Below are 24,835 nucleotides of genomic sequence, written 5' to 3'. Positions count from 1 at the left end.
GTTTTCCGGAGAATGACTGCGGGCCCGTTACGGAAACCTGGTCTCTGCACTACCTTGTTCTATTACCTTGTCTCCTATTCGCTTGCCTGCGTTCTTAATAGACCTACGCCCTTGACTGTACTGTACGCACTCCGCGCCCCACCCCCCTCTGGGAGGAAGAACAGGCATATCGCGTACTCCGTACCTTTTTGATCTGCTCTTTGTAGGTCTTGTGTAAAGAGAAACAATTTCATAAACGATATAAGATCCCTTCCCACCCTTACCTCTTCCCTCTCTTCTGGATATCTTCAGTTCCTCAACATCCCGAACGCTTCAGCATTCTTGCGACCGGTTTCCTTCAACGTCGTTTCCTTCCGTTTACGTTTCTGCAACAAAATATTCTAGACTGCATTTGTTTCTTCTACTGCGCTCAGGAAGCCATTCACAATAAAAATAGACTTTTCAACTGGCATAGCTTATTCATTTACAACATTCACCACCAACAACAAGAGCAAGAAGCTCTACTGATATACTATCAACATAAAAAAAATACAACATAACCCACACATAACCCACAATCACCATGTTCTCCAAAACATTGCTGTTCGCTACCGCGCTCGTCGCCTCTGTTTCCGCCTCACCGTGCAAGCCCAGGCCCGGTGGCGCTCCCGTGCCCGCTCTCCCCACCACAGGAGGTACGTCGTCGCCGCTATTAGTTTTTCACCACATTCACTGAACTAACATTCATCCCACCCACACAGCCGTTGACCTGGCAGCACCAAACCCAAGCTGCGCCCTGAAGGCCATTGCCATTGGCCATGGTATCCAGAACTACACCTGCGCTGACGGGAAGGCAACACCAGTCGCCGCCGGCGCCCTCGCCGTCCTGTACGACGTCACCTCTCTGTACCCCGGCACTCCTGGCACTGGCCTGTCCCAGGAGGCCTTCAACGCCCTGTCCAACAACACACTCTGGGGCTCCAACATTCCCCTCAACCTGAAGGACCCCGAGGCCGCCCGCCCTGGCACACCCGCCTCGCCCAACAACGGCATGCCTCCCTCGTCCTACGGCGCCGTCGTTGAGAACCCCTTCATCGCCCCGGCCGACCTGCCCCAGCCTAACGGTGCTCCCCTCAAGTTCCTTGGTCACCACTTCTTTGACGCCGCCAGCAACCCGACCTTTGACCTGTCCACCAAGAACCTGCGCTTCTCCGTTGGTCTCAAGCAGTCTGTCGACGTCCCTGCCAACTCTGACCGTGGCATCCTCAACACCGGTGCCGTAAAGTGGCTCCTGCTTAACGACAACGGCAAGGGTCTTGGCAACACCGGTGCCACCTCCCAGGTCTACCGCGTCATCACCGCCGGTGGTGTCGGCGAGGCCTGCAGCAAGGAGGGTACCGTGCCCGTTGCCAGTGTGCCGTACACTGCCTTTTATTGGTTCTACGCCGAGTAAGAAGGGAGAAACTAATGCCGATCTTGGCTGCAGTTTCTCACTATTCTCTTGTTCGTCTGCTTCAGTAATATGTGCACATGATTAAAAAGCACACACCCCCTAAAAACCATCTAATGTGGCGTCGGCGTCTCTTTTTTTCACCGCCTTCACTTTCTTCGTCTCTCGCTCACATATACATTTTTCAACTCTTCTTCTTTCACATTCGGATCAAGCATTGCTGGTCTTCGCGTACCCCACTAACGCGATCAGCAATTATACATTTCTTTCATCTGGGATGGCATTATATGTCTTTTGTTCTTTTGTTACGACCGGTTATTTTTTCTGTGTTTCGGATTCGGATATACCCAACCCTTGATAGCCCAGGGTGTGTGGAATTTTAGTTTTAAAAATTGACTATTTTCTTTTTATCTTGATAAAATTCGCCTCCCATGTCCAGTAGTTTGTGAGGAATAATCTGGTTAGTCTTCCCCCCCTCGTGGAACTTGACGTCTTATCTCGGGCGAGGCTACCAGAATGAACAAGACATTTGTTCCTAACTCGGGTGAACAATACCAACCTTTGACGCTCAAGTTCCAGATTGCAATCGGATGATCGACATGACAAGGCCCAAACCAGCTAGCATCTCAAGAAGCTCCGGGACCGGCCATCGCCAACTGAGCATATTCAGCGAGGGACACGGCACACACACACACACACCCCCCCTCGGGGCATCTTTCCCCTCCCTCACTCTCCAAATACACTTTTCCCGCAGCGGCAGAAAGCGTCGCGAGAGCGCGACATGCCACACGCAGAACGAGGTACGGCCAGCCTCTCCCACCAACCCCCCTCCCCCCCTTTTTTTTTTTTTTTGGTTTTTCTCCCCTCCCGGGCCCTGGCTGGTTTGTTCACCGTGGCCGGACAGGGTTGCGCTGTCATTTGCAAGACGAGATGGGGAGGGGGAGAGGAGAGAACTGGTGCTTTGCTTGGGGAAAGAAAAAAAAAACATCCCACCCCTGCAGGGTCTAGATTAGAACTTGGTTGTTTGGTTTTATGATGGGCGAGTTGCTCGAGTAAGACGACATCTAGGTCCTCGGCTCTGATTGCCGAAGTTGCGATTCGGATGGCTCGTCTCGCGGGATCAGTTCCGAGGAGGAAAACCACGAGTTAAAATGACTGCTGGGTTGGGACGAAAAAAAAAAGAGAGAGAAAAAAAAAAAAAAAAAAAAAAAACAGGGCATGTGTTTTGTTTTTGGCCGCGGTGAAATCCAAGTAGACTGTTAAGAGGAGCGGTCGCCAGTTAGAGTGAATGTCGAAGGTGCGCATGTTGCCCCAGGATAATCCATTTTCGTTTCTCAACCAGCGCAATCATTTCTAGTAGTCCTATCCCACCTTGTTTCGCATCATAAAACAAAAGACATCATGGCCTCCTGATACTTACTGCTTGCTGTTCCGTCATTGACTTCCGTAGTAAGAACGAGGAATACCCTGACGGGGCCTGTTTTTCTCATTGTGGCTATAATCTCATCTTTGCGTGTACTTTGAAACCCACCGAATTCGATATGTGAGAGACGTTCAAGAAATAGAAAGAAAAAAAGGAAACGACTCTTGACTCCTTAGAGCACCTAACCAGGAATTTGTTTCGCTGCTGAACAGAAATCAAACAAGATGTGTAGACCCAAAGCAGGCTAAATAAATAGATAGGCTACCAGTTTGCCACCGTTTTCTTAAATAGATGAAAAAAATATAAAAAAAGAGATATGAGAAAAAAATAAAAAGGTCATATCTGCCACCAGCAGTATCTCCTACCTTGCCCATACAGAGACCCACTCACCTCCTCTGATCCAGACCACCCGCGAGCTCAGCCTCCAAGTCATTCATCTGACCAACATATTCTTGCGGGCGTGGATCCTCGGCCTTCCATTGACCCTGACCGGCACCTGCAGGGATCGGCACTTGCGGAGCGTGGGGTGCACCGTGGCCACCAGCGCCAGGGGCTGTGCGCACGAGCTGGCGGAAGCGGTAGACCTCGTCCAGGATCATCTTGCGCATCTCGCCGACGTCCTCGACTATCTCAAAGTCGAAATTGAAGGTGGTCGGGCAGTCGGGCTCGTCAGAGGCGTCGTGCCAGATGTGGAGGTACGGGTGCTCGAGTGCCTGTTCGACCGAGATACGGGATGAGGGGTCGAACGCCAGCATGCGGTCGAGGAGGTCCAGCGCGTCGGGGTTGGCGTTGGGGAAGAGCGTCGGGAAAGGCTTCTTGGCCATAAAAGGCAGGTTACGGACGTACTCCTGGGCCCTCGGGGATCCAATTCGCGAGAGGGTCTCCTCGTTTGGTGTGCCGAGAATATGAAGGATCTGGTTGAGCTGATCGACGTAATCACGACCCTTGAAGAAGGGCCGACCTCCTAGCAGCTCTGCCAAGATGCATCCAACCGACCACACATCGACTGCAGAGAAAGTTAGTCACGGCTACAAGACCACCAGCGCAACAAATATGCGCTTCCTGACTCTGCCAGCCAATGGGCTAATCCAGAAAGAATACGTACTGGCTTTTGTGTAGCTCTGGAAGCTCAACATAATCTCAGGTGCACGGTACCATCGGGTAGCCACGTATTCAGTCATGTAACCAGCGTTCTCCTCAGGGTCCACCGAAAAGCCACGCGCCAGACCAAAGTCGCAAATCTTCAGCTCGCAATCCGCATTGACGAGCAAGTTTCCGGGTTTCAAATCACGGTGCAACACATTGGCTGAGTGTATGTACTTGAGGCCGCAGAGAATTTGGTAGATAAAAGACTGGAAGTGCGCATCGGTCAAGGGCTGGCCTGATCGGATAATGGCAGCCAGATCGCACTCCATCAGCTCTATATGAAAATCAAGATGTTAGCAGGATCCATATACATACACGTCCTCATTGCCGGCTCAGTTGTTATGCAGCAATAAGGCGGGCGCATACCTTCATAGAGATAGGTCTCGTTGAAGTTATCTGGGCGGGGTATGTCCATGTCATAGAGACAGGTAATCTAAGGCGCATGAATGCGTGTCAACAGTCGTCTAGCTAGACCAGGGATGATACGCGCGGACTGATTGACAGCATCAAGCGCAGGTAATCATGAGAACTGACGTTACGGTGGCCACGGAAATGCTGCAGCAGCTTGATCTCGCGCAAGGCGCGCTTGGCCAGGATTTTCTTGCTGAAAACATTGGTGACCTTTTTGATGGCAACACCCTCGGTCGTCTGGTTGTTAACGGCGGCGCTAGAAAGTGGAAACCGTAAAGTGTCAGATGTCAACCAGATCTGCCAGAGAGTAGTAGAAGCGCAACAGAGGCTTGCGCCATTGGGTTCTGGGGATTGCGGCGGCGCGATGAAAACTAAAAGGAAAAAAAAAGTGGAGGATTAAGACAGGAGAAAGTCGTACCACACAATGCCGTAGGCTCCCTGACCGAGTTCCTTGGTGACAGTGTAACGTTCGTCCACGATAAAATCCTGGTTGAACACCTTGAATATTTTGCGACCCTGGAGATCCGACATGATTGCTGTGGTTGCCTCGTTTACTGTGCAGTTTGGTGCTGTTGGCTAAATGAGTTTTGTCGGGAAGTGGTCAGGTCACCCAGCGGAGGTGACAGGCAAAAGGACGTGAACGATTGTGCGTCGCAAAGAGGTGCGAGGGGGCGGGGAAGCTCGGCCTTTCAGGGGTAATGCAAGCGGCGCGCGAAATAAAGAGACTCAGCAGACCCGTCTTAATGTTGACTGGGGGAAGAGAGAGAGTGAGAGAGAGAGAGAAACGGAGGAAAAAGAAAACAGTCCTTAGAGATCAGGCAACGTTGAACAAAGGACAAAGCAGCACAATATATGAAGCGAAAGCCACAGCATATATTCGGCAGGTATGTGAGACAAGGCAGGAGGAGCTCGCCTCCAGTTTAAAGGTCTCAAGAGGACTAATAAGGGGATAGAATGGGCCTGGAGAGGTCGAGAGAGGTAAGGTATTCAATTTTAGCCTTTGCCCGAACCACCCCCATGAGAGAGAACTACACTAGCACTAACTAGAGCTGAGGGGCAAATCCAAGCAATGCAAATCGTAGTCTCGCGTCCGTTGCAAAGTGTTGTGTTGCTGACCTGCCAGGGTGGAGGCGGGGACCTTGGCCCAAGAGTCCCCCGCAGGTGGAGGGGTCCCCCCGCTATCCCTGGCGAGGCTCTCCGGCTGTAGGAGGTATCTCGCAGCTAAAAACAACGTGGCGAGTGACAAACGGCCCGATGAAGGGAACCCACCTGTTCCTGGAAAACCCCCAATCGCAACCTAGGTTCCTGTACTTAGGCACCTGCCGCAAGGGCAAGGCAGCCGCATCGCACATACATCAAATCTCTGTAGCCGCGCGCGATATTCCTACCCAAGCCACAGTGAGCCAGATTTGGAGATGCCACCACCAATACCAGCGCGCGAAAAAAAAAAAAAACAAAATCTCTATTTCAGGCATCACAAGCCGCAGCACGCCCACTCGAGAAAATGCACAATTTTTATGGTAATTACTCAAAAGCGCCTTTTGAATATTAGTGCCTAGTCTCATGGTCTTTAATCGACCATCCTTACCCGTTACATCAAGATACCTTTTATGCGTGTCTTGATCGCATCGCCCCTTATCCATAGAAGCCCGCCTGCTTACTGACCAATTAATTTGTAATTTGGCATGACACGGAGGGTGAGAGCTAGCCTCAGTTATCCAGGGGCAAGGCTCAGCAACGGTGGGTACATTTCTCAGGTAGCAAAGCTTACTTACCCTAGGGACGAAGTAGCAGCGTGGTAATGATGGAGTAATGTATGATAGGTAGTGTGCAACGTCGTATAAGCTGGGCGCCCCGACCAAGTCTTGCCGTCTTACTCCCTCCAGAGGCTCAGAAGACTTATGATAAATGAAACTATCAACATCGAACCTGATTTGATGAAAACAAAAAGCAACATCAGAAAAAGGGTATGCTGAAGTCAAGGCAGTCCAACAGTTGATCGGGTGGTCTGACAAATGGGCTTCGCCCCCATGTCATCCCATGGCCATCTAATCCATTCATGATCTTGGCCCCTCCACCTCATTAGAGGGCTGACGTTATATCCTGGCATTACTGCCATGCCCGCCCGCCCCATGGCATGCATGCGGGTGACGGCCCGGCTTTTTTGGGGGCCAGCAACAGCAGAAGCAAAGTGTAAACATTATCATCTATGACCTGCTCGTCTCTATCACGTGCTATCCTGTATTCTCCCAGGGTCTGCTCTACAGAAGGAGAGGGGTTTGTGTCATGGGTGTTTTTAAGTATGTGGTTACAAATTTTCTTTTTTTTTTTTCTTTCTTTTTTTTTTTTTTTTGGACCTCTTTCAACCATGAGCAGCTTCAAAAGGGTCTAGCTCTCCGACTCGACCTCCACTCCAGGAAACCTGTCCTTTAGGAAGTTCTTTGAAAACCGTGTCGCCTGCTCGTAGGCCTTTTCGAACCCCTGGTGGCCACCGTAGTAAGGGTCGTTGACTATCTCGGCCTTGCCCGTGCCCGAGAACTCGCCAAAGAGCATGACCTTGGCCTTTGCGTCGGGCTTGCTGCGCTTCAGCCGCTCCAGGTCCGACAGGTTGGACCGGTCCATGGCGAAGATGTAGTCGAACGTGTCAAAGTCCTTGAGCGAAACTTTGCGCGCCGCGTGCTGGTAGTCTGTGATTCCGTGCGCCTCCAACGTCGCCATTGTCCGGTCGTCCGGGCTGTCGCCTGTGTGATACGCGCCTGTTTTTCGTTGTCGTTGTAACCCCGCGGTGCAGCATTTTGTCAGATGACTGTCGCAACATCTGTGGCATGTCGGGATAGGCGAGGGAGAAAAAAAAAAAGAGACGGGAAAGGCCGTATCGCCCGGCTATCTGTAGCAAAATGGTGACGAACCTGTGCCGCACGAGTCTACCCTCCCGACCCGGTCCTTGTAGGGCGCCTTTGCAGTCATGTCGCGGAAGACGCCTTCGGCCATTGTCGACCGGCAAATGTTGCCCAGGCAGCAGAATAGCACAGAGACCTTTTCCGGCATCGCAGACTCTGTCGATGTCGGCGTTGGCGGTGTTGACGAGGTTGTGGGAAGCCGCACTGGCATGCGTGCAAACACTCCGCTGCGTGGGGAGGGCGTTGCCCTGTCGTTATTGGTCCGGCGCATGCCTTGTCCGGGCGTGACTCGGCTGATGGGCTTGTGGTTAGGTAGGTAAGGTATGCAAGGTAAAGGTGCCGCCCTGTGTTACCTGATAAAAGAGGTAGAGAAAGAAAAACAAATAAATAAAAAAGATAAGGCGACCAAGTTTTTCAACCACCGCTGCCAGACTGATTATTCGGTCGGCGGTCCCTCAACCGTATACAAAAGGGACCTGTAGTTGAACTTGTCATGTCCAGGGCAGTCGGTGTCGCTGCCGAACTCGAACAAAACTACTACGTAAGTGCGTGCCTCCTACCAACCGTAGCCGTACCGCCAGTCTTTCAAGCGGGGGTTGTTTTTTTTTCGACATTGGTGGGGTGCAATGACGACAGGGGCTAGGATCTACACGGCTGGCAACGGGTCTCTGAGCTGGCGATGTCTAGGTACCTAGGCAAGGCAAGCTAGAAATAGACCCTAGGCAACAACTGCACCCCAACTCTGATCTACAACATTTATTGTGAAAATGAAGACAAAAGAAAGTATTGAAAGTATGTGGTGGCGGATGTGGCTAAGAATCGTATCATTCAGTTGTGACTTTTCCTATGCACTTTTGCTCCAGGTTTTTAGCATTGAACCGAGACCAATTTTTCAAGGCAAACACAGCAGCCAAAATCGAGTACAAATTTTCAATTCTTTTGGAGTCTGTGGCAGTAATGAAACTTCCTTCTTCCGAATCCATAAGCCTGCGTTGCGTCTACATTTTCAAATATCATCAATGTCGATCGGTCCCTTGCCATCGTCTGATGAATCCTCTTCCGAGTCCTCTCCTGCAACCTCAGCAAACTCGAATCCGTCATCGTCGTCCCTGTTCTCTCCTCCAACATCCGTCTCGTTGATCCTGACGTAGCTCGGCAGCTCGTCTATTGAGATTGATGAATTATTAGCACTACATCAATAAACATCCCGGTGCTTGCGAACCACTTACGCTCTTCCTTAATCTTTCTGGCCTCGTCGGATGGATAGCGCTCGACGATACTGCCCTTGTGTCGCTTTCCCACCATTACCACGTCAGTAATGTTCTCAGAAATCTCAAGCCAGGATCAAGAATCGCCGCATACCTCATTAGGCCAAACCTGCATAAGGACCAAGTCACCGGCTTGCACCCTGTGTTCCTGAATCAGCGAGATGCCCCATTATGTGTATCCATATGCCCCGCGCATGTCAACGATGGTCTGTCGCCTCGTACCATTGCTTCTTTCGGAGCTTTCCACGGATCTGAAGATGCCTCTCAGTGACGTAGAAGCCCTCCTTGTCGGGAGCGGTGCTTGTTGGCACGTTGAAGTCGGCCATGTGTTGTTTGTGGATGTAGCAGATGCCCTTGAAGCTACCGCCGCCCTTGGCTGAAACTATGGTGGCGTACTCTGGAAGGCGGGTGGAATCATCACGTTAACAATCGTCTCGGAGTGCGTATCGATAGGGGCTATCGCGTGTCAAGCAAAACACACCATTCCAGGGCTCGTTCTCTGAGTCGACCATGGTCACGCGAGGCATCTCGCGCTTCAGGTTGTCGTTCTCATTCTTTCCTCTCCTTCGGTTCTTTCCTCCCTGTTGCGCATCAAAAACAAATGGTCAGTCAAGAGTCGAATCGAGCCGAATTTTTGACATGAATGCTGTTTGTATACCTTTCCCTTATTCTTAGGCATATTGACGGACGACTATTGGGCGGTTGGAGTCGAGATCCACGTAGCTAGCAGGTGCAAGGAATTTCAAGACAAAGCGTTGGTTGAATGATAAATCGTCTGGGCAAGTCAAGTCAAGACACAGTTGTCGCGCTGCAGGGCGCGGGGTGGTCTGACTCCCGGTTTTGCCCCTCTAAATGTGGGCGGAGAGAACCAAGCGCGACCATGGATTGCTTACCTAACAGCATGACGGTAGTATTGTTCATGACTGCCACGTGACACATCAAAGGAATCCAACTGGGATGTGCTCATAAGCTGCAAGCTGCAGACTCCTGTGATAATGTCTGGACGCATCGATGCAGATTTGTTCGCCTTGAGAATACAAACCGGCCAATCCTTCTCACAAGGAAATTCAAATCTTTGTGACCGAGAAAACACAGAATAAAAGGGAAAGGATAATGTAAAAATGACCTTGTTTGGGATCCAAGTATGAAGGGACCATAGAGGTCACCTAGGTCACTCCACGTGCCAAATACACCCAGAAAGATGCTATTCGAAGTTTCCAATGCAGCAAGTTTGAGCTCATTATGCTCAAGGCACACCACATGAACATACGGCAAATCAGGGATATGAATACTCACAGGATAACTTGACCACCCAGGCTCTCTTGGACTGCATCGAACGACCCTTCTGCCTTTGAAAGGACGTTCGTCAAGTGTCCTTCGAGGAGGTGCTGTCGCACATAAACCTGCTGCCATGCACCAAGCTGACCCGTCTTCCACATGATCTCGCACGGTGCGTTCGAGTAGTAACTTTCCGGTGCCGACAAATCGATATTTGGATTGCTGGCCGTGTCCCGGAGCAACCGTCTATCCTGCCCCGTAGGTATATTTACAACGCTCACCGGGGCGAGCTCGTACGCAATCCCATCCACTCCCTCGCGCCCTCGTTTCAGGTTCAGGCCACCTTTAGTTACTCCTGGCACCGCCCTTGGCCTCGCGGAGCTCGTCCATCTTCTTCACCCGAAGCTTGAACTCGTCGTACTGGCACTTCTCGTAGCTGTGCCTCTCGTTCTATTTTTTTCATTTGCCATGTCAGTCGATGAACGCAGTTGTGAGTCGCCTGGGAAGAGTAGCAGTGGAGCGGGAAAATGGAATCGTCGGAACGGTTCGGCGAAATAGGATTTTCTCTGGGGCGCTCGTGGACGTACCTCGCACTTCCATGGCAGGTAGTACGTGTCCTTTCGGCATCGGTTGAGGGGAATCAAGAGGTTCGCGCAGTTGTCTCGGTATGCCAATGGGAGCATGGCATCACGCATCTCCTCGCGGGTCGCCTCTGGTTGTGTTTGTTAGCATGCGCGCACCACAAGCCATGGCGACGCGGTCAAGGTCGGTCAAGATTGAGAGAGAACGGTCGTAAGCATACTGCGAGGCGGTTCTTCTACGGGGTGTCCCATTTTGAGGTGCAATTGACTGTGCTGAGTGGTCAATTGCTGTTTCTTGATTACTAGTTGCGGACTGGTTGCATCCTTGAGGTTCAGCCTTGAGACGTGAGCCGAGAGAGCTCCACCGCTGCACGGAGCTGCTTTGGTATCACATGACCAATCACGTGTCGCTCATGTCGGTACTTGTCGCTGTTCTGCGAGTTCAGTTGCTTCTTAAAGCCGTGCCGAGTTGAGCACCTGGACATTGCGCCCAAGTAGATGTTTTTAGGGCCGCTAACTTGTCAATTGGCAAAGTCCATATATATACCATGTAGAATCGGCGACTTTCAACAACTGGAACGCATTTTATTTTGTCACTCCTAGTTACTATTCTCCAGGTCTCAAAAACCCAACGATCGGTTCAGTTCCCAACCCCTAGAACTTTGCAAGTATTCACCTAGAACCGATGCCTTTGGCGCGAACGACGGTGGTTTGGAGCAGGTGATCGCCCACTTCATACATACAATGAGGGAAGAGGAGAGGCTGGATCCCTGGTCGTGAATCCGGGAAGTAGTCGTTGCATGACCCCCGGACCTCGAATGCGCGTCTGGCGGGAACTTTGCTCCTAACTCCATGAGTCTTACCATCTCGTTACGCTGTCTGAGCCGGGCCCATTTCACTGCTATCAGCCTTTCCATCCGGTCGCATCTCCCCTCGGCGGGCGCGCTTGCGGACTGCACAAGCCAAACGACCCCGGCGTCGCCCTGGGACATGGCGCTGTCCAGGTGTGTGATTCCCTTGAACTCGGCCCGTCCCGGGTCAGTCCCGTGCCGTAGGAGCGCCGCAATGCTTTCCACATGACCTGAGATGGCAGTTGCGCGGAGTGGTATGCCGCCGAAGCGACTTCTTGGCGCGTCGAGATTGAGATGTCGGCCACCAGCGAGAATGTTGACACTAGTCTTACCACGATCCTGCGACAGGGCTTCGCATGGCCGTTGAGGCCAAACGGTTCAGCGTAGTAGAGGGGTGCCGCGTAGCACGGGTAAGTGTTCCACTTGGAGTCCGAGTTTGCATTGAGGACCTGGACCTAGGCCATGAAGTTTGTCACCTTCTCAAACGAGAGGAGCTTTCTCGCTAGGGTGTTGGCAAGCAGGCCTGTCTCTTCGCTTCCAGATTGCACAAGTGACACGGTAACGCTACGGTGGCGTACTTGAGCAGCGGCAACGCTTCTTGCCTAGCCAGGTGCGCTGGGACTTTGTGCTGGGAAGAGTTGTTGCCCAGTATCAGGATACTTTCGAGTGAGTAGGAACCAATATTCCGGAGGTGGCAATAGATGAGGGCATCGAGGCTCTTTGACGCACATGAAGACACATGTGCGGCGGAGACTGGACAGCATATGAGCTAAACAAACTCACATTCCATGATGATTATGGTCGTTTTCATAAGTGTGACAGAATCCCAGCCCCTTTGAATATGATCAGGCTTCACCTGGAGGATCACCATCTTCCCGGCACCGGTTATGGTATCCGAAAACACAATTTTCTGGTAACAAAGGTAAATGGGACTCTATCTTCCGGCCTTTTTGCCCAGCCCACTTACGTGGACCACTCGGGCACGGGGACGGCTCGCTCTATCTAACCACTCTTGAAATCGCAGGCTGGTTGCAAGCCACCTACTGGTGGATGGTGGTGGATCCTGGCACGGGGTTTTGTGAATACTCCAGGGCTTCGGAGAGAAAAGCTAGTCAATGATAGCTGTCTGCTGCTCGTCTGAATAAACAAAGTCTCTTTGTTAGCATAGCAGCAAGGCAAAAAGCCTCGAGTATTTTTGGGCCGAACACAGAACGTAAAAGTAGTTAAGTTTCTTACTCGTTTTCGAATCCTGTAGTAGCCTACTTAAAACTTCGATCGAATACGAGTCTTCGAGATGTGCTTGTCTACCTTGGGTAAGGTAGGTACGGATAGAAGGTAGAAACTAAGCCGTCCCTTCCCTGAAGAGCATGCAAAAACCTGCAGTCTTTTTTTGTTTCGGAGGATTTCGGGTCCAAGACCTGTTGATGGCTCCTACTCAACTACCCAAAATATTTTGGGGCCCAAACTAGTACCCAGGGTAGTAAACCACTGGAGAATCCTTGGTGTTGCATGTTTTGTTCAGAGTTTTTTTTTTTCTCATTCAATGTATTGCCATACCTGGCTGCAAAGCGATTGGGGGGTAAAAATTATACCAATTCATGTGATACTACTCTTGTTTCCTCCCTTTCAGCTCTTCCCTCCTCTGGAACTCCCACTTGACCGCCTCATCAATGATCCTGTCGTGATCTGAGGACTTGGGATGGAATCCAAGCACATCCCTAAGCTTGCGAGAGTCATAGGTGTGAGAGTACAAAACATAGCTTACCGAAGTACTACTCAACACGGTCGGCGGCCTCACGTATCCAAGCGTAAAGACGCGAAGAACCCATTCGACGCAAAAGGCAACCAACTCCATCACCCATCCTGGTATCGTCCAGGCTTGCTTCACTGCGGCCTCTCCCCTCGCCGCTTTCCAGAGCGTCCGCATGTGGTGCCAGAACAAGATGGGCGGGTCCTCGACCACGTTGAACGTCTCCCCCGCGACTTGGCCGTTGGCACGCGACGGGTCGATGAGGGCTTTCGCGGCGAGTAGGTGCGCCGTCGCCGCGTTCTTGGAAGACACGACGCTGATCATGTTCTCTCCCTTGCCGATCATCACCAGCGGCACGCCCTCCGAGGCGTAACTGTCGAGCACAGCCCGTGTAAGCTGAGAGTCACGGACTCCATACATGTGCCCCAAAACCAGAGACACAGTCTTGAGGTTGCCGGGCCCGGTCCCATCGCCGACGTTTGCTGCCATCACTCGCCTTGTCGCGATGGCTTTGCTCTGACGATATGCATCCATGCCAGGGCTCCAATCGTCATCCTGCCAGGTGGGCTGGGTTTCGTCGGCGTTGTGGTGCGGTGCGCCCGAGTACATATCCACGCTTGACGTGAACACAAAAGCCTCCGTGTGCGGGCTGTCTTTGGCGGCCTTGAGCAGTATCTCAGTGCCCCCGACGTTGCTGGAGTGTTGATCGTTTTTCCCTGCGCTGGGGGTAGGGTAGCTGAAGTTGGGCGATGCGCAGTGAAAAATAACTCGGGGGCGTAGGTCATTTATGACGAGCGCCCGCACTTTTTCCTCGTCGGTGATGCTAGCTTTGACATAATTCACCCCGTCGATGCGGTTGTGGGTGGTGTCGCGATCTAGCACATGGACAGCACCACATTCATTATCCTCGAGCAACTGGCGGACAATGTAGTAGCCCAGGAAGCCGCATCCTCCGGTGACGAGTACATCGCCAAGTAAGGGCTTCGAGTTTGATGTCATCTTCAGGTGAAGGACTAATTAAGATTGAGATTGAGTTGTTATTTGCTAGCTTGCTGACCATTTAGCAAGAGAGGGGGAAAAAAAAAGAACCAGTTGTGCCTTCCTTTGTAGGTAATTGTAAAGTACAGTTGCACAGAAACACCCCAAAGTCTCTCAAGTCTAGTCTGGGTTGGGCTGTTCGTTGTGGGACGCAAAAGCATGATTGATTACTGTTTGGTTGATCAGGGGAAGCGTTTCTGTTGCACTAGAAAACACAGCCAAAAGACGAAAGCTCCCGTCTATGACTAATACCAGTGACTTCGGTAAATACAACCTGCAACAGTTTCCCAACAACAATATCGAATAACTTTACTTCTTTTTGCGATAAGCAACCAGTTGATCAGATTGTTCATATCTCCTCCGATCAATATTATCAATAAGCCTTATCCCAACGACGATCAGCAATGGCGGCATCGACCTCGACCTGGCCCGCTGGACGCATCCTCCCGGCCTTCTGGAGGACCCCGACTCGCGCGACGTTGCGTTTGGACCAGACGCTCTTCCTGCGGCGCGGGGTAAACCGCTGGACGAAGTAGTGCTCGTCCAGGGCCTTGCGCTGCCCGTCTATCCAGCCAAAGCACAGGGCCAGCTCGACCGCCTCGTCGTAAGTCACGGTCCGTTCCGGGCAGTTCTTCTTGCCGATCTTGAGCCACACCACCCCGAGGCCCTCGGTGCCCTTGTGGTTCTCCTCAAGCCACGACTCCCACGCGGCCGCGTCGCGGAAGAGCAGAGTCGGCGGCGAAGGAGGTGCGGATGATGATGGTGCTGGTATGGTGGTATTTGCAGCGGGGGATGCGTCGATTGTTGCGGCTAGTGCTTTTGCTTTCGCCGAGGCTGCCGAGGCTGCCGTGACCGCCTTGGCTCTGGTCTGTCGAGTAGTCCTCGGCATATCGGTCATGAGGGAGGACCCCCACAAAAAAAAGCTTGATTGTGTTTGAGTCAAGCCAAGGGGAGCTCTCTGGTAACAAAGACTCCGGGATGCCAGAGACAAGTATCCGTAGGAGCGACCTAGTCGCATTCCCTTCAATCCATGAGTCCGATAACGAGACCAATGATTAAAATATCATCAACATGCGGTTGCCGCAATTGAAGGAATTCTAAACAGAATTGACAGCAAAACTTTTTCGAAATTTTCACAGTCTTGCACCTGTGGTGGTTATGAGAAAGAAAGAAAAAAAAAAAAAAAAAAAAAAAAAAAAAAAAAAAAAAAAAAAAAACACTTCTCTTTTTGAGTACTGTTTTTTGCGTCTGACAGCAGAGCACCCAGCCAAGCCAGCAGCTGAAGCAACGGCCTTAACAACCTGGGCACGAGTTCTATAGTCAGCCACCCTAAGACCAAAATTGAAGCCCTGTTACCCTTGCATGGCTGCGAACCGTCTAGATTTTGCGCGTTTCTGTGACAAAAAAAATCGCCCAGGACCTATCGGTTGCTTCTAACCCGATGAATTTTTGTTTTATTATACACAGTTGGAATCCAACGTTGCATACATGCACACATCATCGTACGTGCTCTTTTAGACGCCGATCATCAGTCTCTTTTCGTGAACATCTTGTCCACCAGGCCAGGACCACGGCCGCTTCCAACATTTTGGACGGCTGGGGACCAGCCAGGCTTATTTTGTGACCAGTGATGGTCCAAAACCGCTCTGATCGCCACGCGTGCAGAGCAGACTCTGTTAACAATGCCGAACGGCAGATCTCCAAATTCTGTGCGACTGTCCATATTGCCGCGATATAATGCCAAGACCCAACCAGCTGGCTAATCTCTATATTTTTCCCGACCATTGCCCATACAGGACGACGACGGGGCGGTACCAAGTTTCAGGAACTCACAGACTTTGGAACGAGGAACCCGACTACACCCTCCGGGACTTGACTCCCCGATGCGACCTTCCGCAATTAAAGATGCTATCGGCAGTGAAGCCTTGCAATCAAAAAGTGACGTAGAATACATATTGGCAAGAGGTTGATGATAACGAGTGAAATATATGCTCAAGGCTGAATGAATAAACCGTGGGCTTGCCCCTGAACGAGCCACGGTTCCAAGTCGCTGTCCCTTTTCCTGGAACTGCGTTGCAGCAAATCTTCGAGCTATAGTCCGTTTCAAAGCAACACCAGACCCCTTAGCCTTGCAGTCCAGCCTCTCAACTCAAGGATTCTACTTCCAGCATGCATTCCTTCATTTCGAGCGCGGCCCTGATGTGGCTAGTGGTGGCAGAGGCAGCGGCCCAGAACTGCGCGGCTGTCACGTCCAGGTTCCAGCCCAAGATGGGCCCAGGTTACCAAGTGCGCGTGATTGCGACAGGCCTGAGAAGTCCCCGTCACATACGGATTGACTCTGCTGGGAATCTTCTGGTAGCTGAAGGTGGCACCGCAACAGTGCGACGCCTGGTCTTGACGGAGCAGGGCGGCAATGTTTGCGTCTCGTCCAACACTGCACTGACCCCGGCCCAGTCTGTAAGTATACCTCCTGTTCCCGATTGGCTGCCTATGAAAATCGACTTTTTTTTTTTTTTTTTTTTTTTTTTGGTGGGGGGAATACGAGATAATATATCAAGTCAGTTAACAGTACGGATCAGACCAACCATGGCATCGATCTCAGCGCAGACGGAAAGACCTTGTACACTTCCAGCTTGGCCAGCGTGACAGCTTTCCCATATAATGCGACTGCTGGCACCGTCGGCGCCGGGAAGGCAATCATCACAGGAATGAGCATCCAGGGCACACACCCGACCCGAGCCATTTTGGTCTCCAAGCTGAACCCGGATGTTCTTCTTGTTGCCCGAGGCTCCCAGGCAAACGTCGATACACAAACCACGTCGCAGACACCTGGTCGATCCATGATCAAGACGTTCAGCCTCAAGCAAGTTACTGCAGCCCCAGTGCAATACACTACCGGTGGTGAGGTACTCGGCTGGGGTTTGCGGAACGTGGTGGGGATGGCCGAGGATCATGTCAGCGGCAACGTGGTAAGTGGTGTTTTGGTCCTGATGGAGGAGACCTTTCAAGGCGCTAACACAAAGCAAAAAACAAAAAAGTTCTCGGTAGAAAACCAAATGGACGACATACGGCTGGGCGGCCGAGACGTGCACAACGAGAACCCAGCCGAGCGCCTCGCCTTCCACGGCAAACTGAACGACACGTCCAACGCGCAAAAGGGGCTCAACTTCGGCTACCCGTCATGCGTGCCGGCGTGGGACACGCAGCAGCTCGGCAACAACCTCCAGGTGGGCGACCTGTTCATGCCCGATGGGGTGCCACAGGCGAGCGACTGCGCCCGGCGCGCCAAGGGCCGCCTCCACTTCCCCGCGCATACGGCGCCGCTCGACATGGCCTTCAACGCCAACGCCACCGCGGCCTACATTGCGTTCCACGGCAGCTGGAACAGGAACCCGGCCGACGGCTACCGCGTCATGCGCGTCGACTTTGATCCCGCTACGGGTCAGCCCAGAGAGAGCGCCACGAGCAAGACGGCTTCGATCCCGGTCATGGAGAACACAAACGTCGGCGCCTGCCCGGGTGCTTGCTTCAGGCCTGTCGGTTTGGCCTTTGACACCAAGGGGAGGCTCTACGTCTCGAGCGACTCGTCTGGAGAGATTTATGTCATCACCGGTGCCTGAATGGGTAGGAGTAGAACAGTGGTCATTTTTAACCGCAATGTCGGCTGGCTAGCAAGGATCGAAGGTAGATTGTGAATTCGGGGGATTGGGCATGGCAGCAGCTGTTTGTCGCATGGGGTGTTCTCATTTTCGCCTTTGGAAGGAATTGAGGCGAGGTTTGGTTGAGGAACCAATCAGTACACGTTCTGGCAGTGGTTAAAAGGTTTGAAAGTTTTTTTTTTTTTTTTTTTTTTTTTTTTGGGTCCGTCAGTTACAGGGCTGTGTACGTACTGTACTCCACAAGAAAATAGGCAGCCGGGGCGCTGTTGCACCTGCCTGAAGTCGGTCGTGTTGTGTTTACATAGCACGTCATGAACAGCAACTACAGTACTGACTATAATTGATTAGCACCCAATTCCGATTTCATCCGATCTCTCGGTTCTGATTTCCTTGCCATCCAGTTAGTTCCTTTCACCATAAATTCTTGGATAAAAACATGGCAGTTCTGAATTGCCTGTGCGCACAATCGCTACTATTCATGTTGTACCACACGCTTCAGAGAACATAAGAAACAAAATAAAATGCACACGTCCCATTTTCACCCCTTTCTTTGTCCATTTTCCCAAACGCCGCTTTATAACCAGTAATTATATCGTGAAATCGGTCCTCTTTCAATCCTTGCCGCTACTACCTCCGCCACCATCATTAACATCGTCTCTACTGCTCTCCGTCTTCTTCAAGAAGCGCAGAGGCATCTCCGGTACCGGCTCGATCGGCGGCGCCGGCAGGGGGCCTGTATTGATGCTCGCCGCGGACCGCCTGCTGCTGGTCCAGCTTGGCATTCGCCCGGGCTTCAGGTGCCGGCTGCTGTGGCTGTTTTCGCGGTTTAGCGTGTTTCGTGATCGCTGCGATCGCTGTGACCTCTGTGACCTCTGTGACCGCTGCGTGCCGCGCCTCTGCAGCGGGGCCGCGTAGCTGTCGATCCTGCTGAGCCTGCCGCGGCCGCCTCCCCAGTAACTAATCCGCCCGAGCCAGTAGTTGCCCAAGGAGAACCGCGAGATTCGAGGCGTTTTCCAGTCCAGTCTGGGCGCGTCCGAGAAGGCGGACCCGGCGTCGTCATCGTCGTCCTCTTGGGTTTGTGCAGTACTCAAAGTGAGCGGGTCGCGCTGTTGATGAGCAAGGTTAGTTTTCATGTTAGCTTTTTTCCCCAGTGCAACGTTTCTCAACAGTTTCAATCATCCAAGGCTTACCGGTATGCCAACCGAACCCGGCCTGGACGCCGTGTTGCCAAAGGCGTCGCTCATCTGATGAACCATATCCTCGTACACATCATCCATTTGGGCGCTATAGCTTTTCGCGGCCATGCTCTTGCGGTGCGGGTGGATGGTCGTGTTCAACATTACGCCCTGCGGCACAACCTGCAACCCGAGCATGGAGGGGGATGCAAAGAGGAAGCGCTTCCGCTTGCCCTCAGAATCCTTGCCCTTGGTCCTTTGTTTGTCCGTATCAGCCACGTTTGCATCGTCGCTGCCGTCGTTCGATGAAGACGATACATAGTGGGTGTAGTTTTTGTTAGAGGAGTCGCTGCTTTTATCCTTGGCGTCCGAGTTTATAGAAGACGCCGCATCCACCTTGACGACCAACTTATCATCAGGGTCACCCTGGCCGCCCGAACAAATAGACAACTTATTGTCGGCACTTTTCCCTCTAGATGCAGCCTCTAGTCCCCCGGTCTTGTCCTCGGGGAGCTTGTCCAACCAGAGATTCGTACGAGGTCCTTCCGACCTCAGCCCCATGCGGAAGCAGACGAGATCCCACAGCGGGCGCAAAGTGGCGATGGACGCAGCCGTGATTCCGATGCCAGGCTCAACCGTCGACCATATTGCCACGTCGGCCGTTGCGAACAAAAAGTCATCTGCTTCCAACAGGCGCGGGATGTGGCGCGCACGCACGATTGTTGCCGAACATCCAACCATGGCGAATGAAAGGATGGCGATGACCAGGATGCGAGACTTCAATGGCAAGCTGAGGGACCATACGATGAAGAATGGTAGGATGCCGAATCCCCAGTCCGTCAGGCCGTTGATTGCCGAGCCGCAATATGTCAAGACTAACAGCACATTCTGGGGTAGACACTGGTATGGGTCGCGAGGTGAAATCTCCCAGAAGACTGTGACCGGTAGGCACTGCATGGCGACGACCATCAGGTAGCTGACTCCAAACAGGAGACTGACCAGCATGAGTATTCGTACGGCCCAGACATGACCAGACTTGACCGAGATTCGCAGGAGGAAGAAGCCGACCGAGAGTTTGAGTATACATGTGCTCGCGATGTAGAGAATTTGCGACACATACATGAGCTGATGAACAAGGGAAGATGTTCAGAATCAATATTGCAAGTCACCATCCGCAAATTCACACACCCGAGAACAACTGACCTCCAAGGCTCTGGAATAGTTCTGCGGATCTAGATCGATTCTGTGTTGGCCAGCGCCATAATGCACCGCTTGGATCTGTAGTCCCAGGTAACAGGTGAATATGACCTAACATACGATAAGCACACGAGAGGGTCAGTTGAGATCCATTCCGTCCAACGCAGTCTGGCTTATGTTCCTGGAGTGTTTCGTACTCACCAGGGTCAAAATCATGAGCTGGTCGTCGGTTCCCAGAGATCTTATCACAAAGGCCCGACAGTAAATCCGCAGCAGGACTGCGGACCAGCACAGCCCAAGAAAAATGACCGCCACCAGAAACATCTCACCACCCCTATCCTCCATTTTGTTTTCTGTATGTGTCGTCTCCGTTGTTTCCGTCGTCGATCTCGGCGCGCAAGGGCGTGGTGATTTGTGCTCGGCACTGCAGTCGACGTTCAGACAATCATCCCCGGCCTTCGGAATCCCGGTCCGGTCGAGTCCGCTATCGTAAAGGCAAGAATGAAAGATATTGGTATACAGAAAGAGAACAAAAGGACAAAAGAGAAAAGAACGACACTTCCAAGGCTGCAAAAGGAAGCTTACGCTCCTGCAAAGGATTGGGGAGGAACATGGACTATTATTAGGATGTTAGTGCATCCCGCCGGCGGTAAATAAACCATTTTGTTATTTTGGCACGGTTCGCTGCAAGCAATATAACACAACCAGCGCTAGAATATCTCTAGCTCCCATGTTGGCGCGACGCTGCAAAACAGGCCAAAGTGACGACACCCATTTCCCCCCCTCTAATCCTGGTAAGGAAAAACCCTGGCTGCACGGCTAGGCCGTAATCAAATCCAAATCTAAACACATGCCCTGCCCGGGGCGGGACTCTGTTAGCAGCAAAGTTGGGGAGGAGCGCATTGGGCACCGGCCTCCAGATAGGACAATCAACGGCATGGTTTGAAACCGCCAGTCGTGGCCCTAGTGGGACAGCAATGGCCGTTCCTGAGATTGCCGGGATCGGGTTGTACCTGCGCTAGCGTCTAGCCAAGCGGCTTGGGAGGACCCTTTGAGTCGAGGTACTGAGTTTCTGGTGCCCGCCCTCCAGGCTGGAATCCCGTGGTTCCCAGGAAACCGTATGTTTCCATTTTTGGTTACTGTTGGCTAGTCTTTTCGCCGGTTCGAGCGAGTAACTACCAACTTTCAAAGAATCAGATGGGTCTGCGTCTTTTTCTCAACAAACCAAGCAGCGGGTTCTGTCCGAAATAAAATGAGTAAATGGGGTTGGGCCTTCTGCCCTTTTTGGCGTGACAGGCTAGAAGGGCTGTCGAGATGCTCAGAGGTAATGATCTATAAGTCACCCTCGCATATACAGTGAGACGTGAAACCCCTGCGTAAGGGCTGTGTGATGCATCTGGCTCGTGTCCCGAGTATCTATCTCTCTAGCCTTGAATAGGCCACTGATGATGCTCCATAGAGTCCATAACTTTCAATCAGGTAGGGTTTGTCTCATCAAAGATTCAGTGGAAGTGAAGCGCGCCAGTTTCAATAAACCACTGGAGGGTGCGACACGAGCAGAAAACGCAATCCTACAGAAACATTCGAGTATAGAACGAAGAAACAGTCAAACAAAACGCTGTTAAAGATTGGGTATTCGGGGTATAATTCTCAAGCGAGCAGAACTCTTTTACAACAATCAACGTGCCAGGTCAAAGACACTAGACTAACGACGGTCAATGCCCGGAATGTCACCCCTGAGAGATACGAGTGTTCAGGCCACAGATAAGAGCATCAAAAAGCGAAATGAAGCCAAAGAGATCGATCAGGACCGGCCAACTTCGAAATGCAACGTCATCCCGTCTTCTATTGGCGCTTCTCGGTGCTGTCGACCTCGACGGGGTTGACGGCGTCGACATCGGTGGCCGCTCCAGATGCAGTGCCGGGCGCAAGGGCAGATTTAGCAGCAGGCGCGGATGTCGGGGCTTCGTCATCCATCACTCTCTTCTCAACGTCCATGGGGCCATCATGGTGGCGCCCCTTGTAGTTCGATTCGGGAAGGGCGTTAAGCTCATCCTCTTGCTTGTCAAGCTTGCGGAAGCAGAACCAGAAAGCAATGCCGCCGACCGCACTGACGATGGCAACGGTGGTGTACAGCCAGACGAGAAGTGGATCTGTAGCAAGTCCGACAAACGCGAAGCCAAGGGCGGCGCTGATTGAATTGACGAGCCTGATGGGCAATTCGGTCAGACTCTCCCAATCTCTTTGGCGAAAACTCAGGGGATGACAAAAAAGAAGCTTACCAGAAAACACCAGTAACCATCCCCCTCATGTTCCGCGGTGCCTTGGTGAAGGCGTACTCAAGACCAGTGATGGATGCGAAAACTTCGGACAGAGCAATCAAGACGTAGGCGGGCGTTTGGATCCAGACACTCAAGTCAGGGGGGTTGGGTGGGTCGATACAGTCAGAGGCACTGTAGCCGCAGGGAGACTGGACATAGATGAAGTGCTGAATGATGGCAGCGATGACCATTGAAAGCGCAGCCGAGGCAAATCCCAACGCAATCTTCTTGATGGGAGTGAAGCGGAGGCCGGCCTTGGCGAGGGCCGGGTAAATCAGCTTGTCGCAGATAGGAATCAAGATAAGGAGCGAAAAGGGGTTCAGGTTGGTGACGACATCGTTCGGAATGCCATCGAGGCGCATCGTGGCGGCCTGGTTGATCATGTTGTTGCTCATCTGGTTGTAGGCCAGCCAGAAGATGGGCAAGAAGGCAAACACATAGCAGGCAGATAGGCCTCGGCGAACCTCGTCAACCCAAGCATCGTCAATGGTGTCCATAAATTTGGGCCGGTCAGCACCAGTGACACGGCTGGGCTTGATACGGTCCCAGAAGACGTCCTTGTTCAGCTCTGTAATAGAGCCCTTCTTGATGCCAAATGCAACCAGCTTGGCCATGTTGCCGAGAACAGACCCGGTAGGCGGACGCTTGGCATAGCTCTTGCGGCTGATGATCATGATGATGGGACAAAAGAAGAACAACAGAGTGGGGAGCAAGTACGACAGCCAGAAGCCAACATACTTCTCGGCGTACACCATGCTGATCTGTCCAACGAGGGCGCCGACGTTGACCAAGAAGTAGTAACGCATGTAGATTCTGACAAATCAATTATTACTGGTTAGCGCTCTAGACACTCGGGACTACTTCTTCAGCCGCAACATACCTGGAAATCGTGACAACTGGGTCAACAATGACGCGTTCGCCAGAAGGTAGGGTCTGGACGACGGCGCGGGGGTGTTGCATCTCGTATTGTTCAGCAATCAGCGGTGAGATGTTGGCCTTGAACCAGCCGACTCCAGTGCCGAAGAAAAGAATGCCGACGATGAAGGCGCCGAGTGCGCCGCTGGGGTTGGTGATAACGGACGGAATGGCAGCCACAATGATCAAGATGTGACCAACGGTGGCGAGGACAATGGCATATTGGATGGTCATGAAACGGCCCCAGTAAGTATCGGCAAGGTAGCCACCCAGGAGCGGCATGAAGTAGGACCAGAAGGAGTTGAAAAGCGTCAAGGAGGTGGATGCCTGTTGGCCAAGACCCAAGGCACCAGCCTGCCTGTCAGTGCCTCCAGCCCCAGTTGTTGAGCCTTCAGGGAGAGGATAGGCAATGAAGTTGACGACTGCGGAGAAGAGAAACATGTGGAGATTAGTATATATATAACTGTGTACGCGATCAACTGGTACAAGTTTGTCAACCTCTCAAAGTCAGCACTTACAGACAGCGGTGGTACCATAGTACGCAAAACGCTCGCACATTTCAACCAGACCAATAGTGTAGATCAACCAGCTGACTTTGCCATGAACACGGCGGAGAGTTGCGAACTCCTCCTCCGTGGGATAAATCTCGCCATCGACGGCCCTGAGGGACTCGGATGATTCCTTAGTAGTCATGCCTTCTTTGGCCATGCTAGGCGCATGCGCCCTGGCCGCCTCGACCAAGTCGAGCTCCGGAGCCGTCGACATTTTGAGAGACAATCCTGCTTGTTTGCACTGCACTGGCTTCACTTCAAGACACAAAGTGTTTGTTAGGAAGTCGCCTTTTCCAGATCTGACGACGACCTCTTGCTTCCTATGTGCTCATGCAGATTAAGAGGATCTCAAGAAAGCAAGTGGCACATGAGATGAAAACAGCCGGTGTCGATGGGTTTTGTACCAGACGTGGTGCTACACGCCAATGCCATACCCGCCACCCGGTTGCCGCTTGCCGTATCACTGAAGCACTGGTGTTGGGTGGATTGGGTTACATTCTTGCATCTTGGCGGGACATGGAAGTGCAGACGAAATCGGAATCTTTGCCCAAAAGAACATGAAAACGGTCGTCGCGTGAGAAAGTGCCAAGAGGGACGTTTTATGGGTATTCTGATAGATAGTGGCTGTACCACCTATCACTGCTCCGATGTAAGATGTACAGCACCCATCCAGATTCTGGTTCTCGAGCTGCCAGGGATGGAACGTTGTATGAGGCTTGGAATAGCTTAAGGGGGGATGTTGGTTAAGTGATCAGTCGCTATTTTGATGAATTGATAAGTTGATAAGTTGATAAGGCACCTAGTCAAACACCAAGTTGCACTCTTGACTGAAGAGAGAACCTAGACCTAACTCGAATCATGGGGAGAAATCCAGACAAAGAAAGCGAGCAAATTGTGGCCGACAAGCCACTAATTGATAAGGCGCCGTGGCGACGAGTAAGC

The 24,835-nt window shown here is 52.0% G+C and overlaps 11 protein-coding genes across 11 annotated transcripts; 3 read left to right on the top strand and 8 right to left on the bottom strand.

The window, feature by feature from the left end:
- Positions 1-562: 562 nt before the first annotated feature.
- PpBr36_03316 (uncharacterized protein) lies at positions 563-1,432 on the top strand (the record flags this gene model as incomplete). Its single annotated transcript, XM_029890489.1, has 2 exons — positions 563-674; positions 741-1,432. The coding sequence occupies 2 exons, from the start codon at positions 563-565 to the stop codon at positions 1,430-1,432; spliced, it is 804 nt and encodes a 267-aa protein (XP_029752807.1).
- A 1,806-nt stretch (positions 1,433-3,238) lies between these two features.
- Positions 3,239-4,940, bottom strand: PpBr36_03315 (uncharacterized protein; the record flags this gene model as incomplete). Its single annotated transcript, XM_029890488.1, has 5 exons — positions 3,239-3,858; positions 3,958-4,272; positions 4,365-4,431; positions 4,533-4,665; positions 4,828-4,940. The coding sequence occupies 5 exons, from the start codon at positions 4,938-4,940 to the stop codon at positions 3,239-3,241; spliced, it is 1,248 nt and encodes a 415-aa protein (XP_029752808.1).
- Positions 4,941-6,797: 1,857 nt separating this feature from the next.
- Positions 6,798-7,804, bottom strand: PpBr36_03314 (uncharacterized protein; the record flags this gene model as incomplete). Its single annotated transcript, XM_029890487.1, has 3 exons — positions 6,798-7,165; positions 7,319-7,653; positions 7,743-7,804. 3 exons carry the CDS (start codon positions 7,802-7,804, stop codon positions 6,798-6,800), a joined length of 765 nt encoding a protein of 254 aa, XP_029752809.1.
- Positions 7,805-8,315: 511 nt separating this feature from the next.
- On the bottom strand, positions 8,316-9,256 carry PpBr36_03313 (uncharacterized protein; the record flags this gene model as incomplete). Its single annotated transcript, XM_029890486.1, has 6 exons — positions 8,316-8,473; positions 8,539-8,602; positions 8,672-8,717; positions 8,800-8,974; positions 9,059-9,158; positions 9,236-9,256. 6 exons carry the CDS (start codon positions 9,254-9,256, stop codon positions 8,316-8,318), a joined length of 564 nt encoding a protein of 187 aa, XP_029752802.1.
- Positions 9,257-10,200: 944 nt separating this feature from the next.
- PpBr36_03312 (uncharacterized protein) lies at positions 10,201-10,688 on the bottom strand (the record flags this gene model as incomplete). Its single annotated transcript, XM_029890485.1, has 3 exons — positions 10,201-10,305; positions 10,443-10,567; positions 10,658-10,688. The coding sequence occupies 3 exons, from the start codon at positions 10,686-10,688 to the stop codon at positions 10,201-10,203; spliced, it is 261 nt and encodes an 86-aa protein (XP_029752803.1).
- Positions 10,689-11,340: 652 nt separating this feature from the next.
- PpBr36_03311 (uncharacterized protein) lies at positions 11,341-12,098 on the bottom strand (the record flags this gene model as incomplete). Its single annotated transcript, XM_029890484.1, has 3 exons — positions 11,341-11,742; positions 11,856-11,908; positions 12,071-12,098. The coding sequence occupies 3 exons, from the start codon at positions 12,096-12,098 to the stop codon at positions 11,341-11,343; spliced, it is 483 nt and encodes a 160-aa protein (XP_029752804.1).
- Positions 12,099-12,893: 795 nt separating this feature from the next.
- On the bottom strand, positions 12,894-14,973 carry PpBr36_03310 (uncharacterized protein; the record flags this gene model as incomplete). Its single annotated transcript, XM_029890483.1, has 2 exons — positions 12,894-14,050; positions 14,469-14,973. The coding sequence occupies 2 exons, from the start codon at positions 14,971-14,973 to the stop codon at positions 12,894-12,896; spliced, it is 1,662 nt and encodes a 553-aa protein (XP_029752805.1).
- PpBr36_03309 (uncharacterized protein) lies at positions 13,920-15,013 on the top strand (the record flags this gene model as incomplete). Its single annotated transcript, XM_029890482.1, has 3 exons — positions 13,920-14,011; positions 14,478-14,679; positions 14,705-15,013. 3 exons carry the CDS (start codon positions 13,920-13,922, stop codon positions 15,011-15,013), a joined length of 603 nt encoding a protein of 200 aa, XP_029753637.1.
- Positions 15,014-16,244: 1,231 nt separating this feature from the next.
- On the top strand, positions 16,245-17,695 carry PpBr36_03308 (uncharacterized protein; the record flags this gene model as incomplete). The annotated part of the gene is made up of 3 exons (XM_029890481.1): positions 16,245-16,532; positions 16,655-17,044; positions 17,114-17,695. The coding sequence occupies 3 exons, from the start codon at positions 16,245-16,247 to the stop codon at positions 17,693-17,695; spliced, it is 1,260 nt and encodes a 419-aa protein (XP_029753636.1).
- A 650-nt stretch (positions 17,696-18,345) lies between these two features.
- On the bottom strand, positions 18,346-20,451 carry PpBr36_03307 (uncharacterized protein; the record flags this gene model as incomplete). The annotated part of the gene is made up of 4 exons (XM_029890480.1): positions 18,346-18,840; positions 18,925-20,034; positions 20,113-20,217; positions 20,308-20,451. The coding sequence occupies 4 exons, from the start codon at positions 20,449-20,451 to the stop codon at positions 18,346-18,348; spliced, it is 1,854 nt and encodes a 617-aa protein (XP_029753645.1).
- Positions 20,452-21,951: 1,500 nt separating this feature from the next.
- On the bottom strand, positions 21,952-24,107 carry PpBr36_03306 (uncharacterized protein; the record flags this gene model as incomplete). The annotated part of the gene is made up of 4 exons (XM_029890479.1): positions 21,952-22,315; positions 22,389-23,240; positions 23,308-23,764; positions 23,861-24,107. 4 exons carry the CDS (start codon positions 24,105-24,107, stop codon positions 21,952-21,954), a joined length of 1,920 nt encoding a protein of 639 aa, XP_029753644.1.
- Positions 24,108-24,835: the final 728 nt, after the last annotated feature.

This window comes from Pyricularia pennisetigena, chromosome 3 (assembly GCF_004337985.1).
Source record: "Pyricularia pennisetigena strain Br36 chromosome 3, whole genome shotgun sequence".
Classification (NCBI taxonomy): domain Eukaryota; kingdom Fungi; phylum Ascomycota; class Sordariomycetes; order Magnaporthales; family Pyriculariaceae; genus Pyricularia; species Pyricularia pennisetigena.
Note: the sequence above shows the minus strand (reverse complement) of the source record. Positions and strands in the feature narration are given on the sequence as shown.